General features: G+C 39.9%; 1 protein-coding gene across 5 annotated transcripts in view; it reads right to left on the reverse strand.

Moving 5' to 3' along the window:
* FNIP2 (folliculin interacting protein 2) overlaps positions 1 to 27,768 on the reverse strand; it is a 141,641-nt gene that overhangs the window by 45,549 nt on the left and 68,324 nt on the right. For 3 of the 5 annotated variants that reach the window (XM_032248554.1, XM_032248553.1, XM_032248552.1), the window contains exons 2-9: positions 27,500 to 27,626; positions 24,630 to 24,788; positions 22,229 to 22,329; positions 22,052 to 22,123; positions 20,081 to 20,181; positions 19,834 to 19,923; positions 18,271 to 18,342; positions 2,393 to 2,522 (exon numbers count right to left, since the gene is read on the reverse strand). In XM_032248554.1, the coding sequence (XP_032104445.1) occupies positions 2,393 to 2,522; positions 18,271 to 18,342; positions 19,834 to 19,923; positions 20,081 to 20,181; positions 22,052 to 22,123; positions 22,229 to 22,329; positions 24,630 to 24,788; positions 27,500 to 27,626 (852 nt within the window). The remainder of the gene's footprint in view (positions 1 to 2,392; positions 2,523 to 18,270; positions 18,343 to 19,833; positions 19,924 to 20,080; positions 20,182 to 22,051; positions 22,124 to 22,228; positions 22,330 to 24,629; positions 24,789 to 27,499; positions 27,627 to 27,768) is intronic. The other 2 variants (XM_032248556.1, XM_032248555.1) reach the window with 1 other exon arrangement.

The raw sequence follows: 27,768 nt of genomic DNA on the forward strand, positions 1-27,768 counted from the left end.
TGGACAAAAAAACTCACACTGTTTTCATATGAAGCTTCAGATGAACAAATTATTAAAGAGGAAGGCCATTTTAAAATTAATTTTTCCTTGTAATTGAGGACACAGTGATAGAATGCATAAATAGGCATTTTGAATTATATATAACTCATGAGAACATTTTTAGTTTCTTGTAAGATCTCCACAAGTTACAGGAAATGTCAGAAGAAATATTAAAATAACCTTGTATAAATTTACATCTAAAGTTAAATTCAGACTTACTCAAAATAGATTTGTGTGAAGAATTAAATCTTTCAAAAAACTGTTTAACAAGAATCATCTGATCCAGATGTACTAAAATTTACATCTTGAAAGTTAATAAAAAATTTATCCAAATGTTGTCATCGTCCATAAAGCTATGTAACACTGCATCAGCAGAAAGATCCTTCTTCAAGTAAAAAATTATCAAAAATTATTTGCCGCCTTGCATTTGCCAGGACTATCACTTTCAATTATATCAATTGAAAGCCAAGTTGCTAAAACTATAAACTTTGATGACCAAACAAATGTATTTGCAGAAAAGTTTTATGACACAAGATATCACATATTATAATATAAAATTGTGACCCCAAAAATATTATGTTTGAAATTTTAGATTTATATTATTATTCATCTATCACTATCATCTCTATTACATCTGATATATATTCTTAAAGAAAAACTTTTTTCCTTTTTAGTCCCTTTAATAACACTTTTCTTGTTTTTTGAGTAAGAAGCACCACCTTTTTATTTTGCACTGGTTCCATAAATTGGGTAGCCAGCCCTGACTGTATTCACAACTTTTCTGAATGTAGGATACTTATTTTAGGTGTAAGTTCACTAGAGATTCACTAGCTCCCAATGCCAGATCTCAATTCAAATTAGTTTTGAAGAATTTCGAAGGAGTTGAGAAACATGATTTCAAGTTTGAATTTAAACCTGAAGGGATAAAAAAGCATTTTCAGAAAAGAGAAGATGCTGAAAAAGGATGGTTTCCAAGACTTCTCTCCTCCAATCACAGAAGCTGGTATGATGCCAGTGAGGACGGTGGTAGCACCTTCTCCTGACAGTTGCAGTAATGATAATGATAATATAGTAATAATAATAGTAAATAATTCACACTGGCCATATTTTATTGCCCATATCCTATGTCTTGGCTAAACACTGGACCTGCTTTATCTCATTTAACCCTCCCAGCAACATTCTGAGGCTGTGCTAGTATTACTATATTGCAGACGAGGATGCAACACCTAGAACCCAGGTTAACTTATTCTATCATACATCTGTGAGTGACAGAGCTAGGACTTGTGTTCACACAAAATTCCAAGCTTTTAATCATTTAATCCAAAGTCCACCAACCAAAAGGCAGTTTCTTGATGGGTGATGAAGCTATAATTTTTTTCTTTCCAGCTAGCTTGTAGGATTGTGAAAGAGACAGAAGTGAGGCAAGCAACCTGATGTGTGCTACTCACACCCCCGACCCCTCAGTTCCTCGGCTTGTCCCTTCAGTGCCATCTCTTCCAGGAAGGGCTCCCTAATTCCCCCCATGACCATCGCTGTGTTTTCTCCATCCTGAGTCTCACAGCACTTTATATCTGCCTATGATATTTATCACGTAACATCTTTATACCATTATTTATGTGTGTACCATCTCATAAACTATTTAAGTACAGGCACAAAGCTGAAATGTCTTATATCTTCACAGATCCCTGCATATGGTGAGGAATAGTCAATTTACTAAATCAGTTAATTGGCGTGAATTTTTATAGGTACACAAAAAAATTTCCCTTCAAGTATTTGGACTGTAGGAAGAAAAAGTGTTGGAAGCTATGAATGTAACATCAAACGTACATTTTTGCACACAACTGAACTTTAGATCCAAAAACCAACTGAAGTGAAAGCAGAAAATACCTAGATGCCATCTCTATTTATAATCATATTCATATCTGTTTAGTTTAAGAATTTACATTTCACAAAGAGAATATATCACAGACTCTTGACTTCATATATTTTTGAATACTACATTGGTATCACTGTGGCCAAAAAGAGACTCATCTCCCTCATTACTTATAAAAGCTACATCTGAAAGGGACCCTATTTAAAGAGAGCACACCATTTTAAATGAACACCCAGTCTAGCTCATGAAACAACTACCCAGATACTTTCCAGTGTCTTCCAAAGGAGGAGATTTTTAAATTTTAGCTTTTATTTATTCTTTCCTTCGAACTTCTAATTTGTAAACTTGCAGACTAAGCTGAAGCTAATAAAAAAGTTTGGTTCTTTTTCCTCCGACAATAGGCGCGAACAGTTGCTCTGCCAGTTTCATCAAGCTGCCTAGACTCGTACTTTTCTCGGCAAGAGGAAACTTGCAACTCACCTCCTTGGAAAGATGCCATTTTCCAAACTTGTTGTCTGACTTCGAAGCCAGCGGCGCTGGTAACTGCTGGAAGAAGATGTAGAGGAGCTTGGAGATGGGAAAGGTGTGATCAAAAGACTGCTTAGTGAGGCTGTAGGAAGAATTTAGAATTGGAAAGTTGAGGACAATTAGTCCTTATGTAGCTACATAATGCACAACATCATCAATGCATTTAATGTCACAGAACTGTAAATTTATTATGTATTTCATATCACTGAACTGTACACTTTGCCATTAAAAAAGTGACAAAAACCGTGATTACCTTTGCATCAACCTAATAAATGGTTAAGATGGTAAATTTTATGTTATGTGTATTTTAATACAATCCAAAAATTGGAAAAAGAAAAAATCTATGCCAAGTAACCTAAAATTTCAGGTTCTACCAGTCATATCCAGCAGGGGGAGACTATAATTTCTCTCTTCCTAAGATTTCTCAATAGCAAAGAAAACATCCTTTAAAAAGGAAAACAAATTAAAGGAAATAAAAGTCACAGACATAGCAAGTGCATACATTAGCAGGCCCATATTACAAATGCAAAATAATCATTACTCAGAATGTAGATTGCAGATTTCTACTAAAATGGTCCACACAACATAGCCATATTGCCACCTGGTAACTAATGCCATACACAATGCTTACTTACACATATTTCCTCCTAAGAACTCCTTCACTCTGTACTTTGAGGTAAAGTTTAGGCAACTAAGTTTTTCCCCCCACAGAATATCCTGTCTCCCAACCCCCATCTCCATACATACAATACTTACCCTCCTTCCTTCCAGCCCCTACTGCTACTGTCGTCTGTGAAAAAGAAACCTCTACTCTTCAATATGCTTTCTGCTTGGATTACTTCTTTGCCTCTGAGCCTTTCTCTGCCTCCTCCTGCTACATATTAGATGCCTACAGTTGTGTCTTGGAAAGTATGAGCTGACAGTGCCAGCCCAGACTTTTCTAATAGGCAGGGAGGAGGAGCTAGTCTCTCTCAGGTAGCCAAAGTGTTTCTTTCAAGTCAAGCTGCTTGATGAACATCTACAGGTTTGAAAGAATGGAAGAAAACAGACTTGTTCTGCTTTACTTCCCTAGGGCGAAGGAAACAGACATTGAAATGTCACTCAGTCCAGTGGAAAAGAAAATATGGTGCTATAGATGGCTAGTCAACATTTTCTGAAGCAAATCACAGGGCAAAGGAAATTGATTTTGGTAAACACAGCATACTATGCTCATGGATATCACTTGAAAAAGCAATGTCTCCACATGAACTATTACATTTTTATTTATACTTTTGTAGCCAAATGTAAATAACCTGATAAAGCAGTGTCTCCACATGAACTATTATATTTTTATTTATACTTTTGTAGCCAAATGTAAATAACCTGACTCCTTGACCTGAGCTCTGGGAGTTACTTTGCTATCAATTAATAAGAAATGCCAGGTGTGCTAGGCAACTGGGGTACAGTGGTGGACAATTCTATAATAGCATCAGCGAACATGATGACTCAAGTTTCTTTCCAAAGCAAAGGTCTATCAGATGCTTTTCCTTTTATCTAGCTGATATTTACAGAAAATTTGTTTGGTAGGTCTTAATCATCTTTGCATCAATTGTACCCGTAACAGCGCCTTGACCACAGTAGGCAATTAGCAAATACTTCCTGAATGTATGGAACTTTGTTTAACCGAACTATTACCCACATGTGGCTGGCCCCAGTAAGCTAACCTGGTTGCCATCTTGAGACCAGACTTAAATCCCCCAAACCAAATTCACATTTCAAGTATCAGTAAAAGAGGTTATTTTACTGAGAATTTTGAAGGGAGTTAGAAGAGAGCTTTTCCTCAGAGTCCCGCAAAATTACCTAATAAAACATCCCAATTAGATATTTCTGCCTTGCCACCTAGAGTTCCCAAAGTCCCCTGCAGAATCCAGAAGCCCCCTTCCATATCTCTAGGATCCTGCCTCTCTCCTTGCCTTATGCTGAGCAAATCAACTTCTTCCAGGCAGGTAGAGGACAAGGTTGACGAGTGGTACTTGTTGGTACTTTTCTCCTGTCACAGTACTGGGGCTCAGAAAACAATATCCCAAAATATGGTGCCTTGGCATGCTGAGCACTTTGAACCAAAGGGCACTGGAAGGCCTCAGAAGTCAAGTCTGTCTCAGACCTTCTCCTGCCCTTCTTTCTTCTGCTCCCCATCCTCCCTGCAAGGCAAACCACAGAAACTAAAATTCCTCTTCATCAAGGCAAGCCATAGAAACTAGATCCCCTTTTCCCCAAAGCCAGCCGTGAAACCTAGAACTATTACCCTAACATTCCCTTGCCTTTCTGTGTAAGAGCTGGCTACAAAGAAATTCTTAGGCCTGCTTTATCTGAAAGTAGATTGTAAGACTGTCAATTCCAGAAGGGGTCCAGTCCTATACCTGGCAGGAAGAAATGCCACACAGAGAGATCAAGAAGAATTGGGATGGGCCCTTGCTGGATGGGTTTTCCCCTTCAGTCTGTTACTGTAAGATCATCCCCTTTCTGTCCAATCACAGTTCTACCTGGCTACCCACTCTTCACCAAATCTAAGCATAAAAATGGACAGTCTTCCCTTGAGTCTTTGGGTATCTCTGAAGACTCCCATGCCATATAAAATTTTGATGCATTCTTCAATATGACAATTGCAATTTTCAGCTCCAGAATTTCTGCTTGATTCTTTTAAATTATTTCTATTTCTTCATTAAATAAGGATTCTGAATTCCTTCTCTGTGTTCTCTTGAATTTTGAGTTTCCTCAACACAGCTATTTTGAATTCTCTGTCTGAAAGGTCACATATCTCTGCCTCTCCAGGACGGGCCCCCGGTGCCTTATTTAGTCCATTTGGTAAGGTAATGTGATACTGGATGGTCTTTATGCTTGTGGACGTCAGTCAGTGTTTGGCCATTGAAGAGTAAGGTTATTTATTGTCATCTTCACAAGCTGGGCTTGTTTGTACCCATTCTTTTTTGGGTAGGCTTTCCAAGTATTTGAAGGGACTTGGGTACTGTGATCTAAGTTTTTGGTCACTGCAGCTGTATCTGCATTAGGGGACACCCCAAGCCAACTGACACTGTGCTTCCCTTGGCTGATCTTGGATAAGATCTAGAAGAATTCTCTGGATTATCAGTCAAAGACTCTTGTTCTCTTCCCTTACTTTCTCCCAAACGGAGTTTCTCTTTCTGTCTCTCTGCTGAGCTGCCTAGAGCTGGTGGAGGGGTGACGCAAACATCCTTGTGACCACCACCATTGAGACTGCACTGGGTCAGACTTGAAGCCAGCACAACACTGGATGTTACCCAAGCCCTGCTGCAACTCCTACCTGGTTACTGCCTATGTTTGCTCAAAGACATAGGGCTCTAAGATCAGCAGGTGGTGAAGCCAGTTAGGCTTGTATTCTTCCCTTAAAGTTCCCCCTGCTGGGCCCTGAGATGCTGTCTTCGAGCCAAGGCCTGGAGTCACAAACCTTAGGAATCTACCTGGTGTTCTGTTCTGCTGCAGCTGAGTTGGCACCCAAGCCACAAGACAAAGTCATTCCAACTCTTCCCTCCCCTTTCTCCAGGCAGAGGGGTCTCTCTCCTTGTTCACTACCGCCACAGGCCCACAGTGGGTACTGCCAGCTCATAGCTGATGTTCACTTAACACCTCTTCAGTCAGCTTATGGTGAATGCGGTCAGGCCTGGGACTCACCCTTAGGGCAGCGGGCTCCCCTCTGGCCCAGGGCAGGTCCACAGATGCTGTTCAAGAGCCAACATCTGGAGCTGAGGACCCTAAGAGCCTTCTTGGTGCTCTACCCCACCGTGGCCAAGCTGGTACCCTGGTGCAAGACAGAGTCCTCTTCATTCTTTCCTCTGCTTTTCTCAAGCATAAGGGGCCTTTCCTCATAGTCACCACAGGTGTGAATGTGCCAGGTCACATCATGTCTCAGAGTCTCACCCAGGGCCTTCAAAGTAGCAGGTGATGAATACTGCCAGGACTGGGTCCTTCCCTTCAAGGCAGCGGGTTTCTTTGTGGCCCAGCCTGTGTCTGAAAATGTTATCTGGGGTCTAGGGCCTAGAATGGGGATCTCAAGATATTGCCTAGTGCTCTATCCTACTGGGTCTAAGCTGGTATCCAGGCTGCAAGACAAAGTCCTCTTTACTTTTCCCTCTCCTCTCATCTAGTGGAAGAAAGGAGTCCCTCCTGCAGCTAGGAGCTATACTGTCTGGGGTTGGGAGATTGGTGGCACAAGCACTCCCTTAGCTGCCCTGGCTGATATATCGCTAGGCCGTGTGTACCCCAATTCCACTGGCTCTGAGCCCAGCACGGCATCAGGACTGGCCTAGAAGTTGCAGTCCTTGTGGCCTAGACAGCCTTTCAAGTTTATTTATTTAGGACCCCCGAGCACTTTAGCCCATGGTGGCAAGGCTTTCCGAAACTCAAGTTCCAATTGCTGGGATGGGCATCTCCTTCTGGCTAGGGCTGGAGTAAGTGCTCTGTGGGCACCAGCTGATCTCTGCCTGGTGTTGGCAGCATAGCATTCCAATGCAAAGTTACTTTCCCAAGCCCACAGATTCCCTTTCTGCACCATACGGCCAGGGGATAGGGGTGGGGTGGCGCTGGCAATTTAAGACTGTCTCTCTTTCCCTCCTACCTTCTACGAAGTTAAAACCGGGTACTTTACTGTGGTTGCTCACCTGATTTTTGGTTCTTATGAAGGTGCTTTTTTGTGTGTGGATAGTTTTCAGATTTGGTGTTCCTGCAGGGAGGACGATCAGTGGAGGCTTCCTTCAACCATCTTGCTCTGCCTCCTTTTCATGTAAAATTTTGATTAAATAAATTTGTTATGCTTTTCTCTTGTTAACCTATATTTTGTTACAGGCGTGTCAGCTATGACCCTTATGAGGGGTGATAAAAGGTATCACACTCTGCTCCTACAACACAAGATAGCGACGACCCTGAGGTCCAATTTATTCTGGAAATTATCTTTATTGCATAATTCAGGTTAGCAAACTGGGTAAAAGTCCAGGATCCTGGTTCAAATCTTGCTTCTGTGTCTAGTAGGTGACACTTGGACAGCAGTTTATTTAACCTGTCAGCTTTCTCATCTGTAAAACGGGGACAATAAAGTACCACACCTCAGTATTTTTCATGAAAGCTGCTATCTGCTTGTGGATTCTCAATTGTTTAGTGAATCAAAACCAACATTTAAAAAAAACAGAAAATAGAGAATATTGCACTGTTAATATTAATCCACAAAACTCCTCCTTGTTATATATAAAGAGGTGTTACCAGATCATGATGTAAAATGCATTAGCAAAGGTTGTAGACGAAAGAAAAATTTGAAAAACAGCTATTTCATAAGCTTCCTGTGAAGATTAAACAAATCAATACATGTACAACACTTAACCCAGTGCCCCACATGATAAATGTTAGCTTTTCACGCCTAATCATTCTTGGAAAAGGTGAGCCAAGTAAGACATCTCAGAGTATGAAACGATTATTAGTTCTGATTAATTACGAGAATAACTTAGAACTTGTAATAGAGATATAACAAGGGAAGGCAAAAAATCAAAGAGAACATTCCTTTTTTCCTGCTGAATGACACTTATTATGGCATGCAAATGAGACAGTTTATATTAAAGTGTTGGCTTAGTGCTATCCAGCACTTCCGCCTCAAAAATATTTTAAGATTTTTACGTAAAAGTGCTGTGGCACATCACTGTTAATTATATACTATAGGTAACAATTCAGTAAACTTTCAAATGCAAGAGGACTAACCTTAACCTGAAAACAACTGCCATTTTCATGATAAAAGGGTGGATTTAGTCAACATGAGTGTATTTGAAAGTTGGCTTGGCTCACTGTCTGAATGGCAGTGCCTTCTGATGCAATGCCAGAGTGCTGGTATACAAAGGAAGCTTCATGGAGGTGGTGGTACAAGCATGTGTGTCCAGTAACTTGGGAGCCTGAGGCAGGAAGACAGCTCAAGCCCAGAGAATCGCTTGAGCCTAGGGGCTTGAGTTTGGCCTGAACAACATAATGAGACCTCATCTCTTTAAAAAAAGACAAGACAGCAACATTGGCTCTCCCCCAGTTGATTCACTATCTTTGGAATAGGGCCTAGCATCTACACAATAATGAAAAGAACTTTTGCATCAGTTCAGTGCTAGCTGTGCCCCCAATTAACTCTGTGTACTAGATAAAGAAATTCTCCAATTGGTGTCTCAGTTAAAATATGCATGATATGCATGATTTTTAGTTAAATTATTCACAGGCTCAGTTTCAGTTTTAAAAGTGTTATGTCTAAATGTTCCTTAATATTTTTAGGCTTCTGGGTTTGGTAGAGGTAAATTCTTTAATCAGTGGTCAGAGAATAATGGGTCATCTCAACTGAGACTCAAATGTCAACAAAAGCCACCCATGGAAAAGGCCCAAAGAGAAGACATCCCAGACATTCTATATGAAAAGACCAGATAATATCAATAATTACCAAAAAAATCCATGCATACTTCTACATATATATGTGTGTGTATATATATATATATATGTATATGGATGGACTTATTTTCTCCCCTCATTCAAATATTCATTGAGCATCTAGTATATGCCTGGTACTATACAAGCTGCTGGGAACAGAAAGGTTGAGTGGGTTTCTGCCTTCATGGAGCTCATACTCTGACGGAGAAGAAAAACAAAAGTCTTCAAGGATTTAATAATATTACCACAGAATGTGGTAAGTCTAGAAAGAAAGTGCAAAAATCAAGCACTCAGAAGCAGCTCCAATTTCTTCAAAGGAAAAAGTTTTGAGGTTGGCTTATTTACTCTGCTGAAAAATGTGATTATAGTTCCAAACGGGAGCACCCTCAGACTTTGTGCAGGAAATAGCGCTACAGCAAATGATCAGGGCAGGACCCTAGAAAGGCAGATCTTTGCTCTGCCAGGCATTTTCATTTGCAAGGAGACATCTAGGAAAAGGATGCTGCAGAGAACTCCTAACTCTTCTGTATCTTCAGCAGCCATCCAAATACATGTGGAAACAATCCCATCAAAATAAAAAATTATCAGTGGGATCACACCCCTTATTTCCTCTCCAGGTTCACTCTGCGCCACTCTCTCATCCCCACGATACATCTTTGCACCAGCCTTTCCCATACCTAAGATGCTCTTTATTGTGATCTTTACATAGCTGGTCCCTACGGGCATTCAAGTCTTAGCTGAAATTTCATCTTTTTAGAGAGGGCTTCCATAAGTTTTCTTTTCCTCAATGTTAAGTGGTTGCCTACATTTTATTGTCTATTATGTGTCTCTCCATGAATACAAAATCTGTGAGATCAGGGATAATGTCCATTTGATCACTGATCTATTCACATATCCTAGAAGAAATGTCTGCCACATGAGACGCTCAAGAAATGCTGCTAAATGAAGAATGAGCAAACCATATGAAGGATGACAGTGATATCCATCTCAATCAAATGTGACAGAAATTAAGCGTTAGAGAAACAAATTTCTAGACAGAATTCAAATGCTGAATTTGTTAGAAGTTTCCTGTGGCCAAAGCAGTATATACAGCGTTTAGATTTTCTTTTTTCCTCTGCCTTCATTAAAAATAATGTTTTGGATGATGTAAGTGATAGCATGGCTCTGAATCTGAGCACTTTTTATATCTGTTTGACACAGGAGGCATTACATCCAAAACAAAATAATAATCTTTGTTTACTGTAATATGACACTACTTATCTTCAAGTTTTAGCTTGATACACTGGAAAAAATATAAGGTTCCTTAAAGTTTAGCAACTGTATTTCTCAACACACAAACACAGGAGTATTTAAAAGGTAAATGAGTAGAACTGTAGTTATTGTCTAGCAGGAAAATTTCATTTAAAATAAACCAAACCTGTTAATAGGAAAATCAAATTATAAGGAATGCATTTTATTTCCCAAATCACAAAATGATTTTAGGACTTTAAAGGCCACAAAAGGTAAACAGGTACTTTAAAGTTTTAGTAAAATTCCTATAGAGGCCCTTTAATAAAAAGCCAATGTTCTTATCACCGTGATTTCAAAACATCTTAAAATTTTTCCTTTTTAGAAAACTTGTATAAATTTCTAAAAAATTTATATAGGCTTTAAAAAAATTTATAAGGGGTACAAGTGCAGTTTTGTTATGTGGATATGTTGTATGGTAAAATACCTTAAATTTAAAGCTAGCCACCTTGGTGACCACTCATTCTCATATCCTATGTCTTTTATCCATAGTTTGAGCTCTAAGAAAGAAGTGTCTACAAAAGACTTATGAAGGGCATAAAAATGTGGCCCTTTCTTATTCCATTTAAGTAAAATATTCAGTCTGGCTTCACAAAGGATTTTAATTCAAGTTACACTGAATTTATAGATTGATTTGCAGAATTTGATTTATCGCTCCATTTATTTAGGTCTTCTTTTAATATTTTTTACAATTTCTCCATAGCAGTATCACACATTTTTTTCTTAGATTTATTCCTTTATCCCTTATAGTTTTTATTGCTATCTGCATTACTTTCTAATTTTTCTTAAACAGGTATATAAGTTAGCAAATTCAGAAAGAAAAAAACTAAAGCAAAAGAGCCAACCAATTTGTGGAAATGAAAAAGATAAATATCCAGGCCAGGAAAATACCAAGGGCCTGAAATAGGAGAAGTATGAAGAAATAAGGAACTAAGCCACACTACAGATTATCAAGCTCACGTATATGAAGACAAGCCAAAGCAAGGCTAAGGCCAAGGCCAAGATTCAATGGTACAGCTACGACCAGGCATTTTTAGATTTGGACAATTTATTACTTACATAGACAGTGAAAAGAAGAATAAGCCAAAGGTGCCAGCTCCCAGTGATCCTTGTCCCACATACCAAAAAGGACAACACCAAGACGAAAGGGGCCAGATGCCTATGAGGCAAGTTATGGGATATCCCATTGCTGAGGAGTCAGTTCTAGACTGCAGCTAACTAAGTGCTTTGATATACTGCAGCTCTAGTCTGAGGCAGGCAGGGCAGAAAGTCCCATACCTCATCAGAATTCTGGAGTTGATGAGAAACTACCATGACAGCCTCCCAGGGGAGGTAGGAAGTGTTCCGGGAGGATCAAGTCATACTGCCAGGACTCAGGTAAGCACAGCTCAAGCAGTTGCCTATATGGAATTGTGCAAGGTCAATGCGGTGTCACAGCCTTTCCCCCATACAAAGAACAAACAAAAAGAGTACCTCCTTTGCTCTTGCTTGTCTCCACAAAACACTCTATCAGTTCGGTCAGTGAAGGGTTCAAGTACAATTGGGATGTCATCCTTCATTATTCAATGGCCCACATTGTAATAAAGAATCTGACATATTTCTTGATGTTCAATGGCTGATAGCTTTACCCTCTTCTCCCTCTTCCCCTTCTGCTCCACACCTGGGCAAACTGATGAGAAAGCTCAGGTGCTCTCTCCTTTGGTGCCAGTGAGAATTTCAAATGATATGCAGGAACCTTCAACCCAGCCTTACCCCACAACCACCATAAAAGCCCCAGTCTAATCCCCTGTCCCATTCTCTCAGGACATTCTCCAGCCAGCTTGAGAAGCCCACCCTGTTCTCTCTCCAGAAGAGCCTCATTATATGAGTAATAAGCCCTTTCATATCCTCTTGGTGTGTGAATGTAGAGTCATCAATCTTGACATCTAAACCAAATTTTGGGTGGTTGTGCATCCTGTATCTGCAGAGTGACCAAATCACGTCTTATTTGAACACTATGACAATGTGTATTCTTACCCTGAAAGTTCATTTCAGAGCATTTAAATAAAAATGTTTAAAAGTACATATTATAAGTTTTCCTTATACTGACTTTCTGCTTATTTTACCACTTTTAAGAACAGAGGAAATGCAGTTGCAGGCAGAATGGAAAAAGTATTTCTCTTATCAATGATATGAACATCTTGTTGAAGAAGAATCTAAAGCTGAATTCAGGACAACAGACAAGCCTTGATGACACTGGTCTAATCCCAGCCCTCTGAACCTTACTCTACTCATGTACTCAAGACTTCCAAATTTTAGCTTCTGGCCGGGCATGGTGGCTCACGCCTGTAATCCCAGAACTTTGGGAGGCCAAGGTGGGTGGATCACCTGAGGTTAGGAGTTCGAGACCAGCCTGGCCAACATGGCAAAACCCTGTTTCTACTGAAAATACAAAAATTAGCTGGGCATGGTGGTGTATGCCTGTGATGCAAGCTACTTTGGAGGGTGAGGCAGGAGAATTGCTTGAACCCGGGAGGTGGAGGTTGCAGTGAGCCGAGATTGTGCCACTGCACTCCAGCCTGGGTGACAAAGCGAGACCTTGTCTCAAAAGAAACAAAAAACAAAAAAACAAATTTTAGCTTCTGCTCAAACCCATCTCACTAGAGCCAGTTTCCTATTTCTTTTCTTTTCTTTTGAGACAGAGTCTTGCTCTGTTGCCCAGGCTGGAGTGGTAATGGCGCAATCTCAGCTCACTGAAACCTCTGCCTCCCGGGTTCAAGCGATTCTTCTGCCTCAGACTCCCGAGTAGCTGAGACTACAGGTGCGTGCCAGCATGCCCGGCTAATTTTTGTATTTTCAGTAGAGACAGAGTATCACCATATAGGCCAGGCTGTTCTCAAACTCCTGACCCTGTGATCCACCCGCCTTGACCTCCCAAAGTGCTGGGATTATAGACGTGAGTCACCGCGCCTGGCCCAGTTTCCCATTTCTAAATTACAGCTGACTACGAACAACTGGAGAACTTGTAGACGCTTCAAGGTAAAAATGTATCCCAACCTCTGTAGCTAAAAAATTATCTCAATATCCGTCTGCCCTGAATGGGGCCTCCTGCTTTCCCTGTACTGGCTAATGTCCACCTTCCACTTGCTTTTTCAGGTTAGAAACTGGAGAGGCATCCTTGGTTCCTCCTTCTTGCTCCATAACCTGTGTCCCATTAATCACCAAACTTTGCCAATGCAACCTCCTAGGATGACTGAAACCCACCCCTCTTCTCTCCCAAGACCTTACTTGAAAATTTCTAATGGGAACCACTAGAATAACCCCTACATTTTGGATTTGTAAATTTAAAGAGGACATATTCAAAATATCTAAAAGGAAATACAATGAGGATGCACTCTCCTCCATATCTGCTCCAGCTTGTGCTGCTTTTTCCAAAGACAGTCTATGAGTGAAGAAATGGCTGATTCTAGGATGGAGGTAGGAAATATACAAGATGACTCTGGAGCCCTTGTCATGCCAGAAAGTAAGGAGGTGCTCAAAATACTCACCCCAACCCCTCACAGATAGAGGTATGTTAAAGGAGCATGGGAGCCTACTGAGAGAGTTCCCAATGGCCCAAACTGAAATGATTTGAGCAACAAAAGAAATGAAGTGGCGGGGCGCTGTGGCTTATGCCTGTAACCCCAATATTTTGGGAGGCTGAGGTGGGAGAATTGCTTGAGCCTAGGAGTTTGAGAGCAACTAGCGGACAACATAGCAGGGCCTTGTTTCTACATAAAAGGAAAAAAAAAATTGCTGGGTGTGGTGTTGCATGACTGTAGTCCCAGCTACTCAGGGGGCTGAGGAGGGAGGATCCCTTGTGCTCAGCAGTTTGATGCTGCAGTGGTGCAGTGAGCTATGATCACAGCAGTGCACTCCAGCCTAGGAGAAAGCAAGGCTATCTCAAACAAACAAACAAACAAACAAACAAACAAACAAAAAGAAATGAAGTAGGGTATGGTTTATAGTCTAAAGTGAAAAATAAGTATCTTTCAGTCCATAGTAGTATAATGAGTGAACAAATAAATGGGAGAAGAGACATATCTCCCATGCAGAATAAGTCCAAATAATTTATGTAGATACTCTGTCCTCAAAGAGGGGCAGCATAATTCCCCACCCCTTTGGCGTGGGCTAAGCATAGTGACTTCTTTCCAAAGTACACAGTGTGGAGAGGAGGAAATAAAGAGTAACTTACAGTGGAGAGTGGAGAGAGAAACTGACAAACACTACCTCAATCAAGTAATCAAGGCCAATATTAACCGTCGTAAATCATGTTGGTAGCATACACCCTTGATAGGATGTGATGAAAATGGCACTTTACTTCTGTGATCTTCCTTCCCCAAACTCATAATCTCAGAGTAATCATGAAAAAAAAGTAAACAAATTCTAATAATGGGGCATTTTACAAAACACCTAACCGGTACTCCTCAAGATTACAAAAAAAAAACCCAAAAAAATCTGAGACACCGCCACAGCTAAGAGAAGCCTGAAGAACATGACAACTAAATCTAATGTCCCAGAACCAGAAAAGGCCATTAGGTAAAAAAAACTAAGGAAATTTAAAAACAGTGGACTTTAGCTAATAGTAATAATGTATCACTATTGGTTCATTCATTGTAACTAATATATCATACTAATATGTTAATAATAGGGTAAACTGAGTGCAGTTTACATGGGAACTCTTGTACTACCTTCTCAATTTTTCTTTAAGAAAAATCTCATTACACTACTATGGCATGGTAGCTTACACCTATAATCTCAGCGCTTTGAGAGGCCAAGGCAGGTGGATTGCTTGAGCTCAGGAATTCCAGACCAGCCTGGGCAACATGGTGAAACCCCATCTCTACCAAAAATACAAAAATTAGACAGGTGTGGTGGTGTGTAACTGTAGTCCCAGCTACTTGGGAGGCTGGGGTGGGGGAATGGCTTAAGTCTGCCGGTCAGGGGTTACAGTGAGCCAAGCTTGTGCCATTGCACTCCAGCCTGGGCAACAGAGCCAGAAAAAAAAAAAAAAATCAGGCCTAAAAGAGAATAAATAATATCTTTATGTCTTTAATTTCTCTACATCTTCTACTGCTAACTTAACATTGACACTTTTGAGTCCCTGCTGTTTCAGAACTTGGGCCTTTGTCCCTACAAAACTTTAGATGGGTACAAGGAGAGAAACCTTAGAGAACAAACTACAGTGTGAACATAAAGAGTTCTTACATTAACAGAGTGTTAAATGCCACCACAGGTATAAAGCTCACACTAGTCTTGACACGGACTCTGTGACTTCAGAACTGCTCCCAGGTATGATATCTGAAGGTAAACACATCTACCAGGATAGCACGGAGAGCAAAATGCTACTCAGGGCCATTTGCAGCCCTCTTCACCATCTGTGTTCCCTTCCTCCCAACAGGAGAGCTGGACACTGGAAGTAAAGACTGTCCAGAATAGAAGTCAAACTACCAAGGAAAGCCAGTCTTCTCCAACTTCCAAAATTCACATTGGTATCAAGGCCTATCACCCACTCCCTCCAATGTGGTCAGTCCCAGTTCCTCTCATGGACTGTGGAAAAGCATTCAGATCTGGCTGAATCTTTACTTGTAATCTGACTTTCTACTTGAACTTGAACTTGGCTTCCCAACTTTTCTGTTTCTCAAAGAGCAAAGAAAAGTAGTTTCAGGAGAAATTTAGAATCTGAATACAAAACAAGTATGATTTCAACCTGTACAAGATGAGCCATTTATATGAACTACATTATAAATGGAAAGTTACCTAGGAAAATCCAAACATCCTCCTAATAATGTTTGTTATTAGGTCCCTCAAATTCCCTGAATCTTTTTTCCACAACAAAAAAGGGCATAAACAAATAAACAAGGTTACAGCTGTATAGAAACTGTGATGCCGGTGTTCAGAACGGGCCCCAGCAGAATGGTCCTCATATTTCTTTCTTTCTTTTCCTTTTTCTTTTTTTTTTTTTTTAAGATGGAGTTTCACTTTTATTGCCCAGGCTGGAGTGCAATGGCATGATCTTGACCCACGGCAACCTCTGCCTCCCAAGCTCAAGCGATTCTCCTGCCTCAGCCTCTCTACTAGCTGGGATTACAGGCATGCGCCACCACACCTGTCTAATTTTGTATTTTTAGTAGAGACGGGGTTTCTCCATGTTGGTCAGGCTGGTCTCGAACTCCCAATCTCAGGTGATCTGCCTGCCTCGATCTCCCAAAGTGCTGGGATTACAGATGTCAGCCACTGTGACTGGCCTGTTTCTCATCTTTCTTTCTTTCACAGAGAGCTAAAGAGCTCCTGCCACACAGAGGCAAACATGTTAAACTCCGGTACCCACTAAGAGCCATCTTCACTAAGAGTGACCTTGGTTCTAGGTGCTTCCACTCTGCGACTATTGCTGAAGCCCACACCTTGCCTGGAAAGTCAACCGTGGCAAAGCCCTACTGCCAGTCCTGCCAGGGGCTAGGTTGCGGGTGTTTCCAAAGGCAAGGAGCCCAGCCTTGAAACACTAAGCTCTGTAACGCATGCTCACTGTCCTTGAATAACTGACGCAACTCACTTATCTGACAGTGTCCCACAAAAACTGGAGGAGTTATCTTGAGCACTGTTAAACAGAAACAAAACCAAACCAGTTCACTTAGAGTTTCATATGTTGCCCTTTACCTTCTCAGATTTTATGTTGTACAAAGGGGTCTATAAGTAAAAATGATACAGGTCTGATCGATGAGTCTCTGTTTTTTTCTTTTTTTGAGATGAAGTCTTTGTCGCCCAGCCTGGAGTACAGTGGCACAATCTCGGTTCACTGCAACCTCCGCCTCCTGGGTACAGTGATTCTCATGCCTCAGCCTCATGAGTAGCTGGGACTACAGGTAAGCGCTACAACACCTGGCTAATTTTTTTTTTTTTTTTTTTTTTTTTTTTTTTTAGTAGAGATGGGCTTTCACCATGTTGGTCAGACTGGTCTCAAACTCCTGACTTCAAGTGATCTGCTCACTTTGGCCTCCCAAAGTGCTCAGATTAGAGGCATGAGCCACTGTGCTGGGCCTGATCAATGACAGTTTCTGATCTAAGGTTCCCAGCCCAACTTTACAGAAAAGATTATGAACACCAAAACACATCAATTTTAACCACAAATAAAATGCTATATACTTTACGTTATGTGACATATGTAAACCAAACCAGGGAATCAGTAACAAACCACATTTCATTTAGTAAAGCAAGAACAGAGTTGCACAGAGTGGGATAAAAGGCTCTGAGACTACACAGGAGCACCGGGACCTTTGAATAGTGTCTAAGGGGAGGGGCTGGACAGAGAAATGAGTGAAAGGCCAAGAAGAACAGCATGTGAGGCCTGGATCCAGTCTGAGCACAGGCTAGCTGGCCCATTTGTCAAAGGTGTCATGTATCACAAGAGAAACCAGCAGGGTGCTCCTAGTCTCCTGGAAGGTACTGGCTTGCCTGTACGATATGTATGGATCAGGCAGAGCACCACACACCTCCAAGTCTTTGAATTTCAGTTCACTCATTCATCACCCTTCTCAGATTTGTCAAGAAGTCAAAACTCAAAAGCAGTCATATACAAAAGGTAAAACCAAGAGATCTTAAAAGCAGTAATAGAAAAGTTTAGGCCATGAAGCAAGAAGAGAAGGCTACCTGATAAAATCTAGATCAGCATGTCTCTAGAACAGAAGAAACGAAACGGTGACCAGGTCAGCTGGCCAGCCCTCCCACTGTCACAGACAGATTTACTTCCACAAACCCTTCTCTTCCTCTGATTTTATACTCAATAGCCGAGCAAGCACATTACTAGTACAATTGGCTCAAGGAAGCACTCTGGAAAGAAACTTCTTAACAAACATTAGTCTCATATGAATCTGAGTGTTAGAAAAAAACAGCTTATGTTGCACAATCCTCACAGACGCTATACATTAAAGTTTCAGATCTTTAGATATGTCAGACTATCTTAGGAAGAAAAAAGAACAGGATGAGGGTTATCTACCTGTCTTCTACTTTCCCAACTGCCCACCATTGTGATAGTTCACTGTTAGTTAAACCAATAAGCAGAGTACAAGTACCTGATCGAGCAATGCCACTGTCCCTGTCTTCATTCTGTCCTCTGCTTGGCATATCAACTGGTGTGCTGTGTGCTGAGATAAAGGAACAAGGAAATCATGTTATCGGCCTCTTCAGAGTTAAAGTCTGTAAAACGACTACAGTAATTTTTACATTTCAAAGAAGGCTACTGCTACTGATGATTGGCATAAGCTTATAATAGAGACTAACCAGAAAGCAAAATTAAATATATAAAAAGATGGTGAGAAGAAAAGAGAACCAAAGTAACCATCTGACTGTATTCAATTGTAGCATATGAACTTTTTTGAGTGATGTTCAACTCTTAAAAACAAATGAAAGAATTATTATTTGAATAATAAATTATCTGAATAATAAATGATTTGTGCAGTTGATGCAATGAACGAACACTTTCAGGTAGTTTTTTAGTAGTAGTATTTAAATAGCAATGTCTTTTCAAAATGCTTTATAATCAGTTTTAGTAGTAACTGTAGGCGACTTAGGGAAGAGGAATACTTGAAAACCATTTCATAAATTCGAAAAATGTTTCTCTGTTTATAACCCACTCTCTTGGCAGATAGAAAACATTTATGTTCATTTTCAAATATTTCTTCCTCCATTTCTTTCCATATACACCCATACACAATATTATTGTAGAGTTACTTAGAAAAACTCACGTCCTGGCATGAATTTTGGAAAACACTCTGAAGTATTACAGACTTCTAGGAATGCTTCAGATTGGCCTAAGCTGTATACTTACTGAGCTAGAAGGCAGATGTGATGCTGCTGTAGTGAAGTTCTACCATGGACAAGCAGCCCAGTGCTCTGCCTGATTATTACACCTGCCAGCTCTTTTTTAAAGCATGTTTATTTTCACAGTTGTAAAGAAAGTATTTAAATGCGTTATCCTCACTCTAAGTAGGTGGGAGGATGTCAATTTCATTAGGGTATCAGCTAACTATGGTGCTTAGCATATTTCAGGCCACAAAGAAAAGAAAGAAAAATACCATTTGCTATACTCACAACTTTAAATGTTAGTAATGGAGGTTCCCCACAAGTTAATCATGCCAAGACAAGTTAAATCTCAGAGACACCAAGATGACTATACCTGTAAATAACCTAGAAATTGTATTTACACTACTTAATCGAGAGAGAGACAGAGAGAGAAGTCTTCCATGCTCTTATTAGCGTGACTTTTAAAGAAACTCCGTGCAGGTAAGGATGCAGTTGAATAAATGGGTAAAAGACACCAAGGCAAAGGGAAACATTTCATAGTAGCAGAAGAGGCCCAGAAAAACCAGAAAAAAAAAATCCTCTTAGAAATACTAAGGGCTCATTTCAGATTAAAATCGGCTTACACTGAGAGTATTAGTGAAGACATTTACAAGAGAGGTTCATTGGTGGAATTTTCAAAACACCATGGATTTGGCTGCATTTGAAACCAATATCTGCTATCACAAGAGCCCCTTGGATTTCTAGAGAGGCAGAAGTAGGATTTTTTTCCTAAGAACCTGCACAGGATTTATTAATGTGTGTGGGTCACACTGTACTCAGCATTCCACACAAACCTGCAAAGAAAGAAGCACTCCGGGTGAGCCGGAGAGGTCCTCCTTCAGCTACCCCCTGCAGCAGTTTGCTGCTGCATGCTTGTAGCAGACCTAGAGATGGAAACACATAGAAGAGGGCAAACAAAGTACACACACAAAAAATAAACATAGATTAAAGATAATGCAAAAAAAAAAAAATTCAAATAAAGCAAAACACACACCCACAATAGTGTTTTCAGAAAGAAAGAATTTGTGTGTCCGATTTTACCTAGGTTACTTGCAGTACGACAAGGACCCAAACTATTCTGATTTGTGTTCAGTTTTCCCAAATTAGGATCTTGGTTGATGTACTCAAAGCTGTCTTGCAAGCTGTATGGGGGGGGAGGGGGAGGAGAAAGAGGACAAAAATGTCAAGAAGCTACTAAAGCTGTTTTCTAATAGACTTGCAAATACAGACAACAACTAATCAGTTCCCCAATACTTTTCATATATCAAAGGGAATTAAACTTGCAACTTCAGGTGAATTTGTTGGAAGAAAACAAAAGCCATTTTGGAGGTAGCTCAACCCATGTAACTAAACAGCTGTACTTCTAATAATTTCATCTTATATAATAGACACCAAACTGTAAATTTTGCTTCAGTGACTGACCCTTGGGATACTGCTATTCATTTCTACATTTTGATTAAGCAACTGACACCCAACAAGTTGCCATCCATTTCAAGTATTTTACATAAACTCTCAAAATGAAATTAACTTTTACTTGTGGTTAATATCAATGAGCAATTCAGCAACTTTTTTCAGGAATAAAATATAACAAATTATAATTCTTACAGGAGTTTCATTTCACAACTTCTAAAAACAATTACTCATAAAAATATGAGGGAAGCAGACTTTAATAATTTGTTGTATTTATTAACAATTAAAGACTTTTGCTGTGTGTAGAACTGACAAAAACAATGACAAAAAGACCTTGAGAATAATACAGCATAATGAAGCCAAAATAATTTTTACATAAATCTGCATTTAAAGGAATTAATGCAATAAATATTCAGGTAATCTCAAGGGTCAGTTAAAAACAAATCTCATAAGAAATAAATAACAATTCTCATATTGGCTTAAGTCATGACAGTCCAATGTTAAATGCTCAAACTGTTTTGTTGAAGAGTAAGCCAAGACTCATTCAATGGTATTAAAACATATAGAGAAATATTCTTAATTTCCCAGGATAAGAAAAAACAGCTTTCACTTGACCCCTAAGAATGTCCTTTAGTTTATAACGAGCCTTTCTTTCAAATTTATCAAAGTATAACCTGTGCTTTCTTTTAAAAAAGGAAGTATATGAAATATTTCTACTTGAAAGTTCAAGATATATGAATGAATATGCCCAAATGAGTTTAAGTTATTAGATATTTCAGAATTCATTATGCAGAAGTGTAAAATCAGAGGAAAAAAGTTAGGAGTTTTTTAAAAAGTAAAAATATTACATGCCCCAAGTACCAATCAACCACAAAGGCTAAACCGACCACTCAGAATAGATGGCAAGGACAAACCAACCACCCGGTCACACAGGTGCTTATCAGACTGGAAAAACTCATTACGTACTTTATTCCTTCAGAAATAATTTGAGATAGGGTCTTGGTTTGTCACCCAGGCTGGAGTACAGTGGCACAATTACTGTTGACTGCAGCCTTAACCTCTCAAGTTCAAGTGATCCTCCCTTATCGGCCTCCCAAGTAACTGGGACCACAGACATGCACCACCATGCCTGGCTAATTTTTTTTTATTATCATTATTTGTAGAGGCAGGGTCTCCCTATGTTGCCCAGGCTTGTTTTGAACTCCTAGGCTCAAGTGACCCTCCCACTGGAATCCCAACATATTGGGATTCCAGGCATGAACCACCATGCCAAGATTTTTTTTAAAAAAAAGATAAAAGAATACTGGAAAACACAGTAAGATTATTAATGTAGCCCCTTCCCTTTTTTTATTTTTTATTTTCCAAGAAACTAAAAATTGGCAACTGGGTAACAGATGACTCATTTGTCTTTAGGGCCACCTAATAAAGTCAAAGGATTTTTCTCACTGTTTATAGGACAGTAGCCATTTTTAAAACACCTTTGTTAATTTGGACTTATTCTGCTTCTCATTTCAAAATGCCTTGTGACCGTTAAAGAATTACTCTTTCAAGAAATACACACTTTAAAAAAATGGGGTGGGGAGTGCAAAATCCTACACTTACTTATTTGTACTTCCACAGAAGCTGCCCATTCTAGCAGAGAAGACTTTACTAATCATCAGTTGTGGAGGAGAACTGGGAAAAAAAAGGAAGGAGAGGGGGAAAACACATTTATGAGTTAAGGAGTCAATACCACCATTGTACTTCTCAAAACTAGTAGAATAGGAAGCCTAGACTCACCGGATGTAGTGTATCTTTAAGGTGGAGCCTTTGTAACTCATTGCAACTGAGCCAAACATCATTTCCCCCAACATGTTGACATCAGAAGCTGGTCTTGTGTACTACATGCAAGAAACCGAAATCAAAGTTAGTACATGGAATGTGACATGCAATAAAACAGAAAGTAATGTTTATTAATATCATTAGTGTCATCGATAATTAAATCTATTTCTCAAAGCTTCAAGTGGTCATCTTACAATCTTAATTTATCATGGCGATTGCCTATTTGCCCCCCAAAGTATTACTAATGTTTGGGATTTCTCTCTTATACACAATATTGTCATATAGGAGCCAAGTGTTTTATCAGAGTTCATTTTTATTTTTGTTATGAGAAACAAAGATTACTATTATTTCTATTTATAAACCCTGAATAGAAGATTAAAATATGAAAATAACAGTAACTCTACTCTTGCTACTAAGAAAATATCCTGCAAAGAAATATGGTTCAGTATTATTCACCCAAATAATTAACAGTATGGCAAAAAAATGCCCATTGCTGCAGGTAGGGTTTTGTGAGGGCACAAAAGATAATAGATGGTCTGATAACCCTAAAGTTTTACAAAAGTATTTCAAAAACATTTGTCCCCTCCAGCTTCTGGCCAGTCTCTCTCATCCTTTTACCATCCAAAGGGTGGACTGCCTGCCTCCCCTTCCTCCACTCTCACTGGCTTGTTACTCTTAACGTCCAAACTAGTCCAGCTACTCCAGTGACGACCTCCTCCCTCTTAGTGAAATCCAATGGACACTTTCCAGTTTGCTTTATTAAACTTCTTTCAATATATCTGATGCTGTTCACGATTCTCCATTTTGAATCTCTTCTTTCTCAGATCATCCCTTACTGTGATTTTTGCCTGGAGGTCACCCTACTAACTGCCTGCATTTTCAACCATTCTTTTGATTTTGATAATTGTTTACATAGGATACCCCTTACATCTTTGTCCCTAGGCCCAGAGCTCTCCTGGAGATCTAGAACCCTATACCCCAATACATCCATTCACCTAGTGACATCTGAATGAGTGTCTTGGGATATAGGATTCTTAGTACCTATGCTAAGTGCTGGTGACACACTGATGAACACAACAGGTATGAATGCCGAGCAAATCGGCGAGCCACAGGGTGGCCACAAAGCAACCATGGTTCTGCACCTTGACGTACCAACTAGATTCTCTGTCAGTGTGCCTTCCAACCAAGGCAAAACACAGGAATCACCTTTAACATACTCTTCCAAATCTTTTTTAAAACTCCTAATACACACACACACAGACAGACATGCAAGTATACACACACTGACACACAAATACACACTTGCTTATACAAGGTTGCAGAGGCGGAAAGAGAAAGATAAATCTATCAGCCCTGTTCAGTTAGGTTCCTCTCTCTCGTTACAGCTCACACCAACTTCTTCCTACTATACACTGACAGAAACCAACTGGTTTTCCCATTCTTTATTACTAACTTCCACCCACCTCCCTCATTTATAATCTGCTTTTTCTTGGGGTACAAGGGCCACATGCCAACTGTGATTCTCAACCTGCTGAAAATTCTACTCTATACTTTTTAAACTGCAATCTGCTTTGAGACCCAGGCACACTATGTCTCAAAAAGGGCAAAAGAGTGGCACAAATCCTGACTATGAAATTAACAAAGTCCTCTGGATCCATAGCTGCTGCTAATTTCCCTGGTTCCAGCAAAACAGTAGACAAGATTCTACGAGGGCTTAAAACAAGTTCAATATATCCCCCATCAATTGATATCCTTCTGCCATTTAATATTTATAAAACATCTCTTCCTTTTTATCTTGTTAGCCAATATTTCTCAATAACCTTAACCCTTTCCTTACACATACACACACACACACACACACACACACACACACACACACACGAGTATAAAAAATGCCACCAGCCTTGTATCCTTCATACTCAAATTAGATCTTGCCATTTCTTTCCTCTTCCATACAAGGCTTTCTTCCTTTTACTGGCATGTTCTGTTTTCTTAGGATGCCCATATACATTCCCAGAATCCTTAGGAATTCTTATAACAAAACTGGAAAGTACATGTTTATTATTCTGGATCAGACAACAAAGGAAACAAAGCAAGGTAATTTGCCTGACTGGTAATATTTCTTCCTCATCCAGTACACAGTAGGCTGTATCACCTCTGCTTGATTACAGTTTTTATTGGAGATAAAAGCCAAAGAGCAAAAACAACATCAATGTGAAACATTTAAGAGTACTCTGTTGAATACTTGTCCTCATATTTCTGGAGCAGAGCCCTCAAGCAGGCATTACTTCCCAAGGAGAAATTATAGTTTAAATAACTTTAACCCCAGGGGCTATTCCCACAGAAGGGATGGCTGTACCTGGTACTTTGGAAGCGGCTCCTTCACATGGTGTGAAGATCCCCCGGAAGAACTGTGGGAAGAGATGAGGCTGCTGCTGCTGCTGCTGACGCTGCTGCTGACACTGCTGCTCCCCTGGCAGCACTTGGCTGATATTTTAATAGGGATATCTTCTGTTTTCTAGGTTGAGAGAGACAGGCAAGGCAAAACATTACTAAGTATATCAGGTTCATCAACAGTTCTTCATTGGGAATTCCTTTTTAAAAGCATTCTGGTGCCTAAGTTGCATTAAAAACCAGAAACTTTTCTTTTTTTCTAATAATGACAAAAATATGGTTCCTGAGAGTCTATAATGGAAAGGCAGAATGCTGAAGAAGGGTTCTAGACAAAAGGAGGTAGGTTATGTATTAAGACTTTATCCTCTTCTAATAATTAACTATTATTTATACTTCATATAATTGATCTCTGTTTTGGTTATTAGATTTTTGGTTATTAGCTTTTTAGTACTATGTAGAGTCATAATCCATTGAATTGGAGAAAGATGAGGCTTCAAATCTAAATTTTTACTAAGCACATTGAACTAATAAAACTATTAACTTGGACAGGCTGGCTTGTGTTTTTAATGACACACCTCCTCTGGTACTCCTTTAAAGGCAACAGGAAGGAAAATCATGAGGTTGAATTTGTAAGGGATGAAATCAAAACCCTGAAACAGGAGCTACTGTGAATTACATAGCATGTGATGGAAATACGGTCTTCAAAGGTTAAGGACAATAGAGGATTCTCCACTATACATTCCCCAAATAGAGTTTGTCACTAATTTTTATCACAGTGACAAAAGCATAAGGATAAACCTTTATTAACATTTACCTTCCCGTTGAATATATTACTCCCTACAGAAGCCTCCTGCACCCTCCATAAGTTGTTTCTATTCTGAGTCTTCTTTGCCTTTTTTTTCCTTGTGCAGCTTTTGCTTGGAGAAACATGAATGCAATTGCAGCTTATCTAATCTCCAGTGTGACAGTCACACTGGTGGTCTAATGCAAATGCCTACAGTCATGTGCTTGATACAAACTCATGATGTTTTGTGCTTGCCAAGAGAGGCTGGGGCGGTGGGGGCTGAAAACGGGAAAAGAATGTAAGGAAAACACAAAATGTGCTGGACCACAACCATCACTCCAGCAATGATGGCATTCAAAGTGGCACTTGGTTATTCCTGAGCATCCAGAACTCCCTCAACACTCTCTCAAGATACAGCTGTTACTTAGTATCACTTAAGCCAGAAACACAGCCCCTCAAAGGGCCGAAGTGACACAAGTCCCACCTGCCTCAGACTGATAGGCCCTTTGGCGGAGTACAACACGCTGAACAGTCTATAATTGGAGATGGCACCTGGTATGGTGAATAGAGCACTAACTGGATTCTTTTGTAGACTTGGGCAAACTACAAACCTCCTGAACCTAAGAGACCTTTTTGGTTAGATGAGTGCTTCTAAGAAAGCCTATGTTTCCAGATTCCAGCATGATCACTGCTGCAGTACACTGAAGATTCCAGTTCCTTTTGAAAACCTGTGTTTCTTTTCCGCTCCACCAGCCATCACTATAAGCAGTCCCAGTGATAGGAGCTCAACTAAAACATCCATGTTTGGCCTTCAGAGAAATGGGAAATAATTCAAGAAATCAAGAGGTAAACCATCTCCTGTCCACCAAAGGGCCAAGTGCTGGAGCACCTAAATTTCAGTTACAAAGCTAACCAGGAAAGCCCACAGTGAATCACCTGAGAGATTTCTTGGTCTCACGCCCCTCCCCTCCACCTACCTAACAAGCCCAACAACTACTGTAATGATTAGCCACCTGGCAGAACTCCACTTTAAAATATTGTAGAATCCACCCAGCTAAACTGTGTTTAACCAAACACTTCCTTCCTGCAGAAATGATCCTTATCAAAAGCAGGAAAACAACCCCTTGGCCTTGAAGAGACAAAGACTGTATTATAAACGTTCATTTACTTAGCTGCATATTCTACAAAGTGCCAGTATTTGGTCAGTATGGGTAGCAACTTATTGAACATAAAAAGAATGAATACAAATGGATTTATTTAATTTGTAGGCATCTGAACAAATATTGAAAAGAGTATGAAAGGTCTAAAGTGAATTTAGAAGTACTGTGGTCTCCCATCCAAAAAGACCCAGAAGAGATCAGACTCTTCTCACCTTCAACATGTTATTTTACCATTCCCCTTCTGGCTCCAAGGGACTAATAGCTGCTCTGTCCTCATTCTACCCATCCTTTGTCCCCCACCCCACACCACCACCACCACTACCACCCAACTCTCCACGGAAAAAAAAAGGGAGGGGGGAATAAATAAAAGCTCCCCTGGTCATAAGGGTTTGAGAAACAATCCTTTTGAAGGCAACGATGCAGATTTGCATATGGAAGGCACATAAGTGAGTAAGGCTGTGTGCTTTTGTTAACCCAGGGCTACTTATTTATCTATGAGAAACACTAGACAGAATGATATTCAGGCTCACACTTTTTTAAAATGAATTTTGGAGTTCTCCTTTCCCATTACATTTGAGGCACACACTTGCCATCAAAATCTTACTGGATTGTAACTCACCGGCAAATTTACCTCTAGTACTATTAATAGTTCTCTACTTAGCTCCTGTCATGATTACTTGCTAACGGCTTCACTTGTGTTTAGTAGTGAGCATACTCATACCTGTTGGGGATAGGGCTTTGATTATTCAACGCTTGCTTATGTTTCTTCTGAACCATGAATGGCACTGTACAATATAACTCAAAGAGAAGATTACAGATTAATCAATGATTGATCAAAGGGGTGGTTAAAAGCACAAAAGAAAAAGGAGAAAGCAAATCAGCATTTCATACCTGAGCTGTCACCTCTTCAATCTTTTGAACAGCTTTAGAGTCAAACAAGACTTGTCTGCCTCTCCTTTCACAGTCCTGGTAAACTATCAGGCGAATCTCATTCAGGTCAAACTCCGAACATGACCAACTGTGGATTAAAAAGAGAGAAAGAAGTTATGTTATCCACAACACGTGAGATGATCACGGACAGATAAGCTTCCCAGTCACCATGCCTGCGTGCACATCAAAAGGTCACAGCCATGCAGGGATAGTGATCCTCTCAGAACTGG

This window comes from Sapajus apella, unplaced genomic scaffold (assembly GCF_009761245.1).
Source record: "Sapajus apella isolate SASKATOON/1434 unplaced genomic scaffold, GSC_monkey_1.0 scaffold67, whole genome shotgun sequence".
Classification (NCBI taxonomy): Eukaryota; Metazoa; Chordata; class Mammalia; order Primates; family Cebidae; genus Sapajus; species Sapajus apella.